The sequence below is a fragment of the Scyliorhinus canicula genome, chromosome 16, assembly GCF_902713615.1.
Source record: "Scyliorhinus canicula chromosome 16, sScyCan1.1, whole genome shotgun sequence".
NCBI lineage: Eukaryota > Metazoa > Chordata > Chondrichthyes > Carcharhiniformes > Scyliorhinidae > Scyliorhinus > Scyliorhinus canicula.
The window spans coordinates 53632853-53646295 of NC_052161.1; the positions used below are offsets into that span (position 1 = coordinate 53632853).

At 42.3% G+C, this 13443-nt stretch overlaps 1 protein-coding gene across 1 annotated transcript in view; it reads left to right on the forward strand.

Annotated features, from left to right (window-relative positions):
* Positions 1-8833, forward strand: part of LOC119951078 (RNA/RNP complex-1-interacting phosphatase-like) — a 108221-nt gene extending 99388 nt beyond the window's left edge. Inside the window, exons 11-12 of the mRNA XM_038774124.1 lie at positions 7341-7457; positions 7889-8833. Of these exons, the coding sequence (XP_038630052.1) occupies positions 7341-7457; positions 7889-8195 (424 nt within the window). The 3' untranslated portion in view covers positions 8196-8833. The remainder of the gene's footprint in view (positions 1-7340; positions 7458-7888) is intronic.
* Positions 8834-13443: the final 4610 nt, after the last annotated feature.

Here is a 13443-nt window from a genome sequence, read left to right on the forward strand (position 1 = left end):
TCCTTGGCGCCCTGAGGCAGCAGTGGTAACCACTGGGCCACCATGCCCTCCCCCACCCAGTAACATGTTGTGTTATCAAGACAGTTCTTGCCTCACCTCTGAAACTCTGTTATTTTGACAGTTCTCTTACTTTTAGGTACATGCCAGTGTTTTCGATGTGCTGCAGCAGCTTAGCTAGAGGTGTGGCTAATTCAGGACCAGGGGTCTTCAACACTAGAGCCTGAATGTTAGCAGGACCCGTGTCCTTGGTTATCCAGTGTACTTAGTCATTTCTTTAAAGCATGCGGAGTGAATCAAGTCAGCTGAAGGCTGGCATCATAACAGTCCAATTTTCAAAAGTCTATATCATAGAGATTTGTAACACATTTTAGGCATATTCTTTTGGTGTAAAAATTAATTTAATTAATTACCAAAAACGTCTATGTTTTTTAATTTAAATAACTTACTTAACCTTTGGCCTCACGGTAGCATGGTGGTTAGCATCAATGCTTCACAGCTCCAGGGTCCCAGGTTCGATTCCCGGCTGGGTCACTGTCTGTGTGGAGTCTGCACGTCCTCCCCGTGTGTGCGTGGGTTTCCTCCGGGTGCTCCGGTTTCCTCCCACAGTCCAAAGATGTGCGGGTTAGGTGGATTGGCCATGCTAAATTGCCCGTAGTGTAAGGTTAATGGGGGGATTGTTGGGTTACGGGTATACGGGTTACGTGGGTTTAAGTAGGGTGATCATTGCTCGGCACAACATCGAGGGCCGAAGGGCCTGTTCTGTGCTGTACTGTTCTAAGTTCTATGTTCTATGTAGAATACTATCCAGAAGTGTTACAGCTACACTGTCTCTTCATCCCACCTTGTAACATAGAGTTAAGAAAACAGAAAATCCTGAGGCTGAGTTAGAGGAAACACTAAAATGCCTCACTGATTCCCTACACGATTCAACTCAGCTACAGGAGATCCAGTAATTTGTGAACCTCACTTGTTCCAACTCCACGCCTTATCTTCTATAACTTAAAATGTAATTTACTGGCAGGAACTTATCGTTTTTTCAAGAATTCAGAGAATCTATACTATGTCGGCGTGGGAAATTGGATCCAGTGTCCACAATATTTAAATCTAACCTAATTCTTTACCCCTCATGTTATGTCATCCCAACTCCTAAATTATCTATCTAATTGAACAGAATTTAATCTCTTATTTTACCATGGGCAGCACGGTAGCACATGGGCAGCACGGTAGCACAAGTGGATAGCACTGTGGCTTCACAGCGCCAGGGTCCCATGTTCGATTCCCCGCTGGGTCATTGTCTGCGCGAAGTCTGCACGTTCTCCCCGTGTCTGCATGTGTTTCCTCCGGGTGCTCCGGTTTCCTCCCACAGTCCAAATAATCTTTTCTGTGATTATTGCAATCACAGAAACCTGGTTGAAAGAAGGGCAGGACTGGTAGCTGAACATCCCAGGGTATAGAAGTTTCAGACGTAATAGAGAGGGATGTAAAAGAGGAGGAGAAATTGCATTGTTGATTAGGGAGAACATCACTGCGTTACGCGGTGATGATATCTTAGTACGTCTCTCAAATGAAGCCATGTGGGTAGAACTTAGTAACAAGCTGGGAGTGTACTATAAGCCCCCAAACAGTCAAAGAGAGATAATAGGGCTGTTATGTAGGCAAATCTCTGAGAATTGTAAGAAACTGTAAGAACTGTCTGTGTGGAGTTTGCACATTCTCCCCGTGTCTGCATGGGTTTCACCCCCACAACCCAAAGATGTGCAGAGTAGGTGGATCGGCCACGCTAAATTGCCCTTTAATTGGAAACAAAGAATTGGATATTCTAAAATTAAACAACTTCCCCAATATTAACTGGGATAGGCAAAACATGAAAGGCTTAGAAAGGGCAGAAATCGTAAAATGGATCCAGGAGAGCCTTTTGTGTCAATACGTCGGAAGAGCTACAAGGGAGGGGGCCATCTGAATCTAGTTTCAGGGAATGAAGTTGGGAAAGTAGGTAAAGTTTCAGTGGGAGAGCATTTTATAATAATCTTTATTAGTGTCACAAGTAGGCTTACATTAACATTGCAATGAAGTTACTGTGAAATTCCCGAGTCGCCACACTCCGGCCCTTGTTCGGGTATACCGGTGTTTTTCAAACTTTCTTTCCCACTTTTACCAACTGACTAACCTTCGGAACTCATGCCGGCCGACCTTCACGACCAGTGCCGGTTGACCTTCGCAACCCTGGTCAGCCATTCTTCGTGACCCAGACGGGCCGACCTTGGTGGCCCACCATTATTTCTTACCTTTAATGCAACAGGTGAACCTGCTTGATCCTCACAGTCTCACTTGCTTTGTCATTCAATGTTACATTTCTGCTGAGGACTTCAGCTGACGATTTAAGTTCTTGCTGCATTCTTTGAAAAAAATCAAGAGATTTGCCTCAAAATTGTCATGCCTTTGAAGTTTTGAGTGTTTCAAACTTTCATTTACCTGTACATCCTTGTGTATAACACACATGGACTTTGCATCTTGATTTCATTGGCACAATTAAGATAGCCACACCTCAATAAATTATTTTTAGACTGCTTTGTAACGGACTTCGGTTTTTTCTTTGCTGGGTTTTCACCAGAAGCCCTTGAGCTCTGCATACAGCTTACACCAGAGCTGCTTTGTCCTTCCCTGAGAAGCTCTCTTTTGCAGATCCAGTTGTGAGATCTTGGCCGTTTGTGATTCTGGCCCTCTTCCTTATTACAAAATGACCCATCTTCAGTTTTTCACATGGTCCTGTTGCTTGCTGGCTGCAAATGGAGGAATATCTCCTTCATGATTTTGCACCCAAATCACAGATGTTCAGGGCGCGTGATGTCAGTGTAGGTGTCGCACTCGTGACTTGCTCTTTGCCACCACTTCTGGCGGGAAGACTCCATCGTTTGTATTTAAAGGCCAGTTGCAGCCAGCTGTCTGAAAAGCCGATCGCAGTCATTGGATGCTTCTCCGCGATCAAGAATGCTGTGACTGAGGGCAGCACGGTGGCCAAGTGGTTAGCACAACCGCCTCACGGCGCTGAGGTCCCAGGTTCGATCCCGGCTCTGGGTCACTGTCTGTGTGGAGTTTGCACATTCTCCCCGTGTCTGCGTGGGTTTCGCCCCCACAACCCAAAAATGTGCAGAGTAGGTGGATTGGCCACGCTAAATTGCCCCTTAATTGGAAAAAATAATTGGGTAATCTAAATTTATAATAAAAAAAAACGAATGCTGTGACTGATCGCTCCGCGACCCTCCCGACGCCCACACGCGGGTTCCATCCCTGGGGTACACTGAGGGAGAATTCAGGATGTGCAATTCACCTAACAAACACGTCTTTTGGGACTTGTGGGAGGAAACCGGAGCACTTGGGAGAAACCCATGCAGAAACTGGGAGAACGTGTAGACAATGACTGAAGTCAGGAATCAAACCCGGGTCCCTGGCGCTGTGAAGCAACAGTGCTAACCACTGTTCTACCATGCCGCCCTTGGAAACAATGACCATAACTCAGTAGAATTTAAGGTGTTTATGGAAGGGGAGACGAAGGTTGACCGAAAATTAAGGCACTTAATTGAGGGAGAATCAATTTTAATACAATAAGACAGGATCTGTCCAAAGTTAACTGGGAGTAGATACTTGTAGGAAAATCTACATCAGAGCAGTGGGATTTATTAAAGAAGAAAATAGAGTGTGCAGGGCCAAGATGTTCCCATGATAATAAAGGGTGGGAGCACTAAGTCCAGAGAACCCTGGATCTCAATGAATAAGGAAAAAAAGGAAGGCTTATGGCAGATACCAAGAGCTCAAAACAGCAGACGACCTAGAGAACTATAGAAACTGCAGGAATTAGGAGAGCGAAGAGGGTAATGAAAAACTACTGGCAGGTAAAATAAAGGAAAATCCAAAGATATTTTGTTAGTATGTTAAGGGCAGGAGGTTGACCAGGGTGAGAGTATGGCCCATTTAAGAACCAACGTGGTAATTTGGGTGTGGAACCAGAAGAAACAGATGAGGTTTTAAATGAGCACTTTTCATCTGTGTTCACTACGGCAAAGGATGATGGAGGCATAGAAATCAGGGAGGCACATTGTGATTTACTTGAATGACTTAACATTGAGAAGGAGGAGATATTAACAGTTTTAACCGGCCTAAAAGTGGATAAATCCCCAGGACCAGGCGAGATGTATCCCAGATTGCTGTGGGAGACCAGGGAGGAGATTGCAACGGCTCTGAAAAATTGTCAAATCTTCTCTGACCACAGGAGAGGTGCCAGAGGACTGGAAGACAGTAAATGTGGTGCTATTATTTAAGAAGGGAAGTAGGGACAAACCAGGAAATTACAGGCCAGTGAATCTAACTTCAATTGTAAGGAAAACACTGCAAAAAATTATGAGGGACAGAACTAATCTCCACTTGGAGAGGCAAGGATTAATCCAGGATAGTTAAAATGGTTTTGTCAAAGGGAAATCATGTCTTACAAATTTGAGGGTGCACGATGGCGCAGTGGTTCGCACTGCTGCCTCACGTTGCTGAGGACTCAGGTTTGATCCCAGCACTGGGTCACTGTCCGTGTGAAGTTTGCACATTCTCGTCATGTTTGCGTGGGTCTCACCCCTACAACCCAAAGATGTGCAGTGTAGTTCAATTGGCCATGCTAAATTGCCCCTTAATTGGAAAAAATAAATAATTGGGTACTCTTTAAAAAAAAAAAAAAAAAAAATTTTAATGTCGTACAAATTTGATTACATTTTTTGAGGAGGTGACGAGGTGTGTAGATGGGGGTAGTGCAGTTGATGTCATCTACATGGACTTTAGTAATGCTGATGAAGAAGGTTCCAAGTGGGAGACTGATGAAGGTTTCAAATGGGACGCTGATGAAGGTAAGAGCCCATTCAATCCAAGGCAATTTGACAAACTGAATCCAAAACTGGCTCAGTTATAAGAGGCAGGAAGTGTTTTTGTGACAAAGCCTATGTCCAGTGTGCGGTCCCTTGTTGCTTATAGAATACATTTTTTTTTTAATTTAGAGTACCCAATTCTTTTTTTCCAATTAAGGGGCAATTTAGTATGGCCAATCCACCTACCTTGCACATCTTTGGGTTGTACATGGGGAGAGTGTGCAAACTCCACATGGACAGTGACCCACGGACGGGATAGAACCCGGGTCCTTTGCGCCGTGAGGCAGCCACCGTGCCACCCATGCAGTATACATTAATGATCTGGATGTGAATGTAGGAGGAAGGATAAGTAAGTTCGCAGATGACAGAAAAATTGATGGTGTGATAAAGTGAGGGGCTAGGCCTTAGATTACAGGATGATATAGTCGGGCTAGTTAGATGGGCAGAAGAATGGCAGATGGAATTTAACCATGAAAAGTGTGAGGTAATGGACTAACAAGGCAACAGAATATACAATGAATGATCGGACTCTTGGAAGTAAAGAGGATCAAAGGGACCTTGGTGTGCAAGTTCACAGATCTCTGAAGACAGCAGGACAGGTCGATAAGTGATAATGAAAGCCTATGGATCCTTGCCTTTATTAACCCAAGGCATTGAATATAAGAACAGGAAGGTCATGCTCTAGCCCAACAAAACGCTGTTTAGGCCCCAGCTGGAGTACTGGGTACAGTCTAGTCACCATACTATAGTAAGGAAGTGAATGCACAGGGGAGGGTGCAGAGGAGATTCACCAGGATGTTGCCTGGGTTGGATCGTTTCCGCTATCGAGAGATTGGATAGACTGGGATTGTTTTCCCTAGAACTGAGAAGGCTGAGGGGGGACCTGATTGAGGTGTATAAAATTCTGCGGGACATAGTAGGGTGGATAGGAAGGTACTTTTCGCCTTAGTGGAGGCGTCAATAACTAGGGGACATAGATTTACGGTAATGGACAAGAGGTTTATTTTTTTTTAAATAAATTTAGAGTACCCATTCATTTTTCCAATTAAGGGGCATTTTAGCATGGCCAATCCACCTACCCTGCACATCTTAGTTATGGGGGCGAACCCCATGCAAACACGGGGCGAATTCAAACTCCACACGGACAGTGACCCAGGGCCAGGATCGAACCTGGGACCTCAGTGCCGTGAGGCAGCAGTGCTAACCACTGCGCCACCGTGCTGTCCCATGGACAGGAGGTTTAGAGGAGATGTGAGGAAAACATTTTACACCCAGAGGGTGATTGAAACTCACTGCCTGAAAGGGTGGTAGAGGTGGGAATCCTCATACCTTTTAAGATGTATTTAGATGAGCACTAGAAATGTCATTGCATACAACGCTAGGGACCAAGTGCTGGAAAATGGGATTAAAATGGTTAGGTGCTTGATGGACGCAATGGGCTGAAGAGCCTCCTCCTTCCATGCTGCAAAACTCTGCAAAACTTCTTTAGAAACCTCAACTATTTAACTTTGAAATCTTTGCTTTCTAATGGAAAATAAGCCAACTCATTAGCTAATAACTAACTGGATATAGTTTTATTCCATCCCCAGAGACTTTCTATCTCATTCCAGGTGAGGAGACCAAAACTATTCTTTACCTTGGTTTTACAATATAAAATCCTGTTTCTCTTCTAATGGCCTCATCACACTGCTTCAGAATCATTAATGATGAATCAACCATTTTCTCTAGGTTTCTATCTTGCTCTGACATTTGGTGTGGGTACTGTTGCATTCCACACATACCTAGCATTTTCCAGATCTGCACTTATCCACACTGAAGGATATCTATCACACGTGGCCTATTCTCCTAATTTGCCGAAACTGGTCTTTAGCTTGTTGCTTGATCTAAATTTCTGACTCCTCCATATTTCTTTATGTTATCTGCAAATTTGTGAATGCCTCATCCAAATCATTTATGAAAATTATGAACACCAACAATTTACAATGCTGATCTTTATGCAATTTCCCTTGAGTTCAATGTGAAACTTGAAACCAGCTCTTCCTACAACAGTGTTACATATCTCTTTTTCAGAATGGTACCTAAATGCAAAATTTCTTAAAGCCCTACTTGGATTATCTAATTTGCCACACTTTTTTTCTATTAATCAGAATTTTTCAGGGTAAAGTATCTCTTGACGTCAGACTATTGAGAATTTTCTGAGGTTGATTATTCAGGAATGTTAAGAGTTCTAAGTTTCTTTAGGCAAAGAAACACATGGATTAATTAAATATATTACAAAGAACGTTGTGCCTGTCAAAACCGCAAAACAATGAACTGTTACACATAGTCATTCTATCATTTATTATCAATCTATATTTTTAAAAATAATAATGCTTTGTTGCAATATGTAACTCCTTTACTAAAAGCCTTTCTTTTTTTTTAAAAAAATTTGTTTAGGCCTCGAGCGCTTCCTCCTCCTCTTCCTCCATCACCACAATCGCTTCTCTACAGTGAACACAGATCACTTTCCCGTTTTGATGACTTTGCTCCAGAAGAATTTAATGGACGTTCCAGGTATTATTTAGTCATTGGAGTGTAAATGAGTAAATATTGTTCAAAATTTTATAAAAGTGAATTGATGCCATGGGGTTGGAAGTTTAATCCTGAACTGTCTGTCACAATATTGTCATATGAAGCCTGAGAGAAAGTCAAAATGTGTATTTTCTGAGCTGTGCTATACTGACTTGTATTAACAGCAGAGACTGTGTGTGGATCATCTTCCCAGTCGATTGCCACCAATTGATTTGTGACTGAGGGAGATTGAGGACATTGGGAGATTAGGCATTGGGAGGGGTATACATTATTATATAAGTTAGAAAATATTTCCATCTATGGTAATCACCTGATGTTAGAATCTCGTTATTCAAAATGAATATTGGATGCAGGATACGTTCTACTATCACAGTTACATTTGACTGAGACCTTTTTCTTTCCTTAAAATCCAGGTTTAACCATTTCAGTGAACATCGAGCAGTACGTAGTTCGGAAGAAAATTCCCATCTGCATAGTAGATACACACCTTACTCTACAAGACTACCTGCACCTCAAGATCGCTTCAGGGATGAGTTTGAAAGAAAACCTTTTCCCTTTTCAAGCAGAAGAGAATTAGAACCACAGAGCTCTGCCCCATATACCATTTTTACACGTGATTACAATCATGGCCAGCCACCAGAGCGTGGTCCCAGCCTGAGTAAACTTGGGGGTGGTTGTTATGATAATTTTGATGGCTTTCGTGAATATGATTGGAACTAAATCACTAACTTTAATGTGTATTCATTTTTTTTATTTTGGGGATGATAAGTGCTTGTATTTTTTTGTAGAAGTTTGCTTTTTCCAAAATTTAATATTGAAGGACCACAAACCCTTCCTCACTTAATGCCTTTTACTATTTCTGTTACTTAGAACCGTGTAGTTGTAAAGAAAACTGTTAGTTATGACAGCATAAAGTATGATGAAAGCAGAAACGTTTGTTTATGTTTTTTTTATATAAATCAGTACATATGAATATATGCTTATTGTCTTGGTTCCAGGTTTTTTGAAAGTGAATTTCTGAGCACAACAGATTGTAGATAACTTTTTTAAAATAAAATTAGACTGTAAATGTATCCTAAAATTGTGAATTGCACACATTGCCTCAAACTTAATTAACCATCACAAATGTTTGATTTTATTTGTGTTCTGCACACATCCAGAAAGGCAAAATACATCATGGAAGTACACATTCATTTCTTGTTACACATAAGCTAACTTCCATGATGCACCATACCAACTAAGACATGCAATTCAATTAGGTAATCCTGTTTGTACCTGCTGAACTCATAGCAGCGTATTGTGTCAGGTGGTACTGAAAATAAATGTTTCTTTGCTCTGAAATAAAATACTTTGAGGTGGTTCCTTTCCAATAGATTTTATTACTCCTTGTTAAATGGACAGTTTAAACCTTTTAGTTTGTTATTTTGCAGTACCATATTAAATTACACATGGCAAGGGCAGCACAGTGGAACAGTGGTTAGCATTACTGCCTCATGGTGCCAAGGTCCGAGGTTTGATCCCAGCTCTGGGTCACTGTCCGTGTGGAGTTTGCACATTGTCCCCGTGTTTGCGTGGGTTTCACCATCACAACCCAAAGATGGGAAGGGTAGGTGAATTGGTGACACTAAATTGCCCCTTAATTAGAAAAAATTTATTGGATACTCTAAATTTAAAAAAGAAATTACACATGGCATACATCTGACATACACCTATAGTTATGGGTGCTGGGTGGCTTCCTTTTAGTTAGCAGATTTAATGACCCTTTTTCACACATACACCTTAGTTTATGTGCTTCTGTGGATTTTCTATTGCTGATCTAGGGTGCTTTAAAAAACAAATCTAGGGAAAGAGCGAAGACAATAAGCAAACATATCAATGAGAATGAAAACAATTAAACCAAAACTCATCGAGAAACTATTATTTATGCGCACACAATCCTCGTGCATTTGTTATTTCTATGCTTGACTATTCCAGCACACTCCTGGCGCCGAGGTCACAGGTTCGACCCCGGCTCTGGGTCACTGTCCGTGTGGAGTTTGCACATTCTCCCCGTGTTTGCGTGGGCTTCGCCCCCACAACCCAAAGATGTGCAAGGTAGGTGGATTGGCCACACTAAATTGCCCCTTAATTGGGAAAAAATGAATTGGGTAATGAATTTTTAAAAAATAACTTGTTTAATTCTCATGCTTGTTTCCAACCTTTTCGGCCCTCCCCCTCGACAAATTCCTTCAGCCCCACAACCCTTCAAAATATTTAAATTCTGACGTCTTGTGCATCCCTGATTTTATCGCACGAAATTTGGCCATGCTTATTACTGCCTTGGCTCTGAAATTCCTTCCCTAAATCTCATCGCCTCTCTCCTCTTGATGTCATAAAACTGACCAACATGGGTCTTCAAAGCTGGCAGCTTGAAAGGGGTAATGATTCTCCTGAAGCTTTAGATGTTTTCAGAATTTGAAGTGGGGCAGGTGACTACTTTATCTTGGTTCTGAGATTAATCTATTTCATTTTGGACAGAAAAGATTTGGAACAACATTGTTGCATACATGTTATGCAATGGCCATCCTGCAGAGCACAGTTCCAATTTAAATAAATTGGGAACAGTTGCTATGATAATTTAGATAGAATTAATGCTTGTAGTGATCACTAACGCCATGTCCATATATTGGCCATACTTATAATTTTTTTTGTAAATACTGAATCGGGTTTAACACAAATATTCAAGGTATTGGATATCCTAGATTGAGGTATCGTAGACACCTCAATCCTCCTTCAAGAGGACAATGAATTGCTTCCACCTCTGGGCGAACCCAACAGCCAACCCTCCCAAGATGAATTTGGTCTTTTCCAACCTCATGAATTCCGTCAGGTAATGCACCTCTCCCCCCCCCCCCCCCCCCCCTTCAGTGGCTCCAAGATCCTCCACCTCAGCAAAATCCGTCTCCTGGCTAATGGAGGCAAAGGCCAAAACATTGGCCTCTTGCCCCCAGACTCCCGGGTCCCCCGCCACCCCAAATATCGCTACCTCAGGGCCACCTTAACCCCCCCCAGCACCATGGACATTACGTCCACAGACCCTTGTCAGAATCCCTTCAGTTTCGGACGCACCTAAAACATGTGGACATGGTTTGCAGCCTCCCCTCGCACCTTCCACATGTATCCTCTACTCCCTCAAGTAACCTACGTACCCCTGCCACAGTCATATACGCCCTGTGAACTACTTTTAAACTGAATAAGGCTGAGCCTTGCACGCGACGAGGATGCAATCAAATATGGAGAAAGGGAACTTGGAATTGATTCTGCTCTCCACCATAGCTTTAGAGGATTAAACAACTCGGAAGCAGCTCGGTACCACAAGTGGATAGCACTGTGGCTTCACAGCACAGGTTCGATTCCCTGCTGGGCCACTGTCTGTGTGGAGTCTGCATGGGTTTCCTCCGGGTGCTCCGGTTTCCTCCCATAGTCCAAAGTCGTGCAGGTTAGGTGGATTGGCCATGATAAAATTGCCCTTAATGAGCAAAAAGGTTAGATGGGGTTATTGGGTTACGAGGATTGGGTGGAAGTGAGGGCTTAAGTGGGTCGGTGCAGACTTGATGGGCCGAATGGCCTCCTTCTGCACTGTATGTTCTATGTTCGAACAACAAGATCCATTATTGCTATGGTCGTAGTAAAGTTTGGAATGCCATGGTCATCTATGCCCCTTGGTATAGCACTCAAGACGATGCCGAGTATGCAGTTTGGCCATGAAGAAGGGATGTTTAGTTGTCATGAAGTGCATTTAAACTTACGGCTTTTGGATTCAAGGGTGTCAGTTGGGCTGTCTGTATTAGGGGATCACTGTTTAAAAATAAGGGGTTGCCTGTTTAAAACAGAGATGGGGCAAATTTTTTTTCACTGAGGGTCATGAGTACTGTTAACTTTCTCCTGAAAAGGTTATGGAAACAGAGTCTTTGAATATTTGTAACTCCAACTTTAAGGCAGCCCGGTAGTATAGTGGTTAGCAGTTGCTTCACAGCTCCAGGTTCCCAGGTTCGATTCCCGGCTGGGTCACTGTCTGTGTGGAGTTTGCACGTTCTCCCCGTGTCTGCATGGGTTTCTTCCTGGTGCTCCGGTCCAAAGATCACTGGTTCTATGAATTGGCCATGCTAAATTGCCCTTAGTATCCACAATTGCTAAGTGGGGGTTACGGGGATAGGGTAGATACATATGCTTCAGTCGGGTGCTCATTTTAAAGGCCGGTGCGGACTCGATGGGCCGAATGGCCTCCTGTACTGTAGATTGTATGAACTCACTTGAGAAAAAGCTGTTATCACTCTGTTAGCCTTTTTGATTACTTCTTAAACTTGTGCATTAGAATTTAATGATTTGTGTACTCCACATCCCTTTGCTTCTCCAAGTCCCTTGCTTCTTGTCATTAGGTGCATTATCTCACATTGCACAGTGAATTCCGAATGTCAGTTTTGCCTCCTCACTTTATCATCTTGCCCCCATCGACACAACTTTCTGTGACTCCTACCGTGGCCAGATAACTGGAGTAAACAATTAGTTATTTTTGGGCTATTGCTGATCTGTTTCGGTCAAATTAAAATATAATCCTACAAATGATGTTAAATTGAGATAAAATTGAGCTCCTAATGGAGAAAAGTTGTTTCTATTTAAATTTGAATCCTATCTAAAATAAATTCTTTTGAGAAATTAATCTCCAGTTTGTTAGGAAAATTTGAAAACAACAATGAAACACATTGTCAGGATGTGGGCAGATAGTTAGCTTGGATAACTATCTAACACATGCTGAGCAATTCTGCAAGATGTGCACACTCAGAATTCTACAATATGGTTCAAATATTGTGGTGAAAACATCAATTCAAATTTAGGCCTTTAAGACACACTGAGGTCTTGAAACTAAAGAAGGTAATAAAAGATGCAAAAAGCAATTCAATGAATAAATTTGAAATGAAATGAAAATCGCTTATTGTCACAAGTAGGCTTCAAATGAAGTTACTGTGAAAAGCCCCTAGTTGCCACATTCTGGCACCTGTTCGGGGAGGTTGGTATGGGAATTGAACCGTGCTGCTAGCCTGCCTTGGTCTGCTTTCAAAGCCAGCGATTTAGCCCTGTGCTAAACCAGCCCCTAATTTAAACTAAAATTTAAATAGATTGTGAAATATTCATAGTTTTATGCTTGTATTTGCTTTAAACCATTATTTTGTACCTGAAAGGTTGTCAGAAAGTTCTTCAAAACGTGGATACTTTACTGCATATTCAAAATATTTTGTGCAAGAGTAAAAGAACAAATCATGTAACTGCAGACTGTTTAAAACTTCAGTGTAAATTTTGGAGTTTTAAATTTGATTGAGACCATGCAGGTGGGTTCTGGAGATCTTCTCTGCCTTCTCCCTATTTAGAAGTATTGGCAAAGATTTTGTGTTTGATCTTTATTCTGAATTCTGCCTTTGTGTACCCGAACAGGCATCGGAATGTGGTGACTATGGGCTTTTCACAGTAACTTCATTGCAGTGTTAATGTAAGCCTACTTGTGACAATAAAGATTATTATTAGGAGGTGAGGACAGCATGGTGGCGCAGTGGGTTAGCCCTATTGCCTCACGGCGCCAAGGTCCCAGGTTTGATCCTGGCTCTGGTTCACTGTCCGTGTGGAGTTCGTGTGTTCTCTCCCTGTTTGCGTGAGTTTCGCCCGCACAACCCAACAATGTGCAGGCTCGGTGGATTGGCCATGCTAATTTGCCCCTTAATTGGAAAAAATAATTTATTTTTTTAATTATTAGGAGGCGATCGGATGTGCAGATGAGGGTAGTACAGTAGATGTAGTTTGTGTGGATTTCAGCAAAGCTTCTGACAAGGTCCCACATAAGAGACTGATAAAGAAGGTAAAAGCACATGAGATGCTGGGTAAATTGACAAGTTGGATCCGAAACTGGCTCAGTGGTAGGGGACAGTGGACGGTGGTA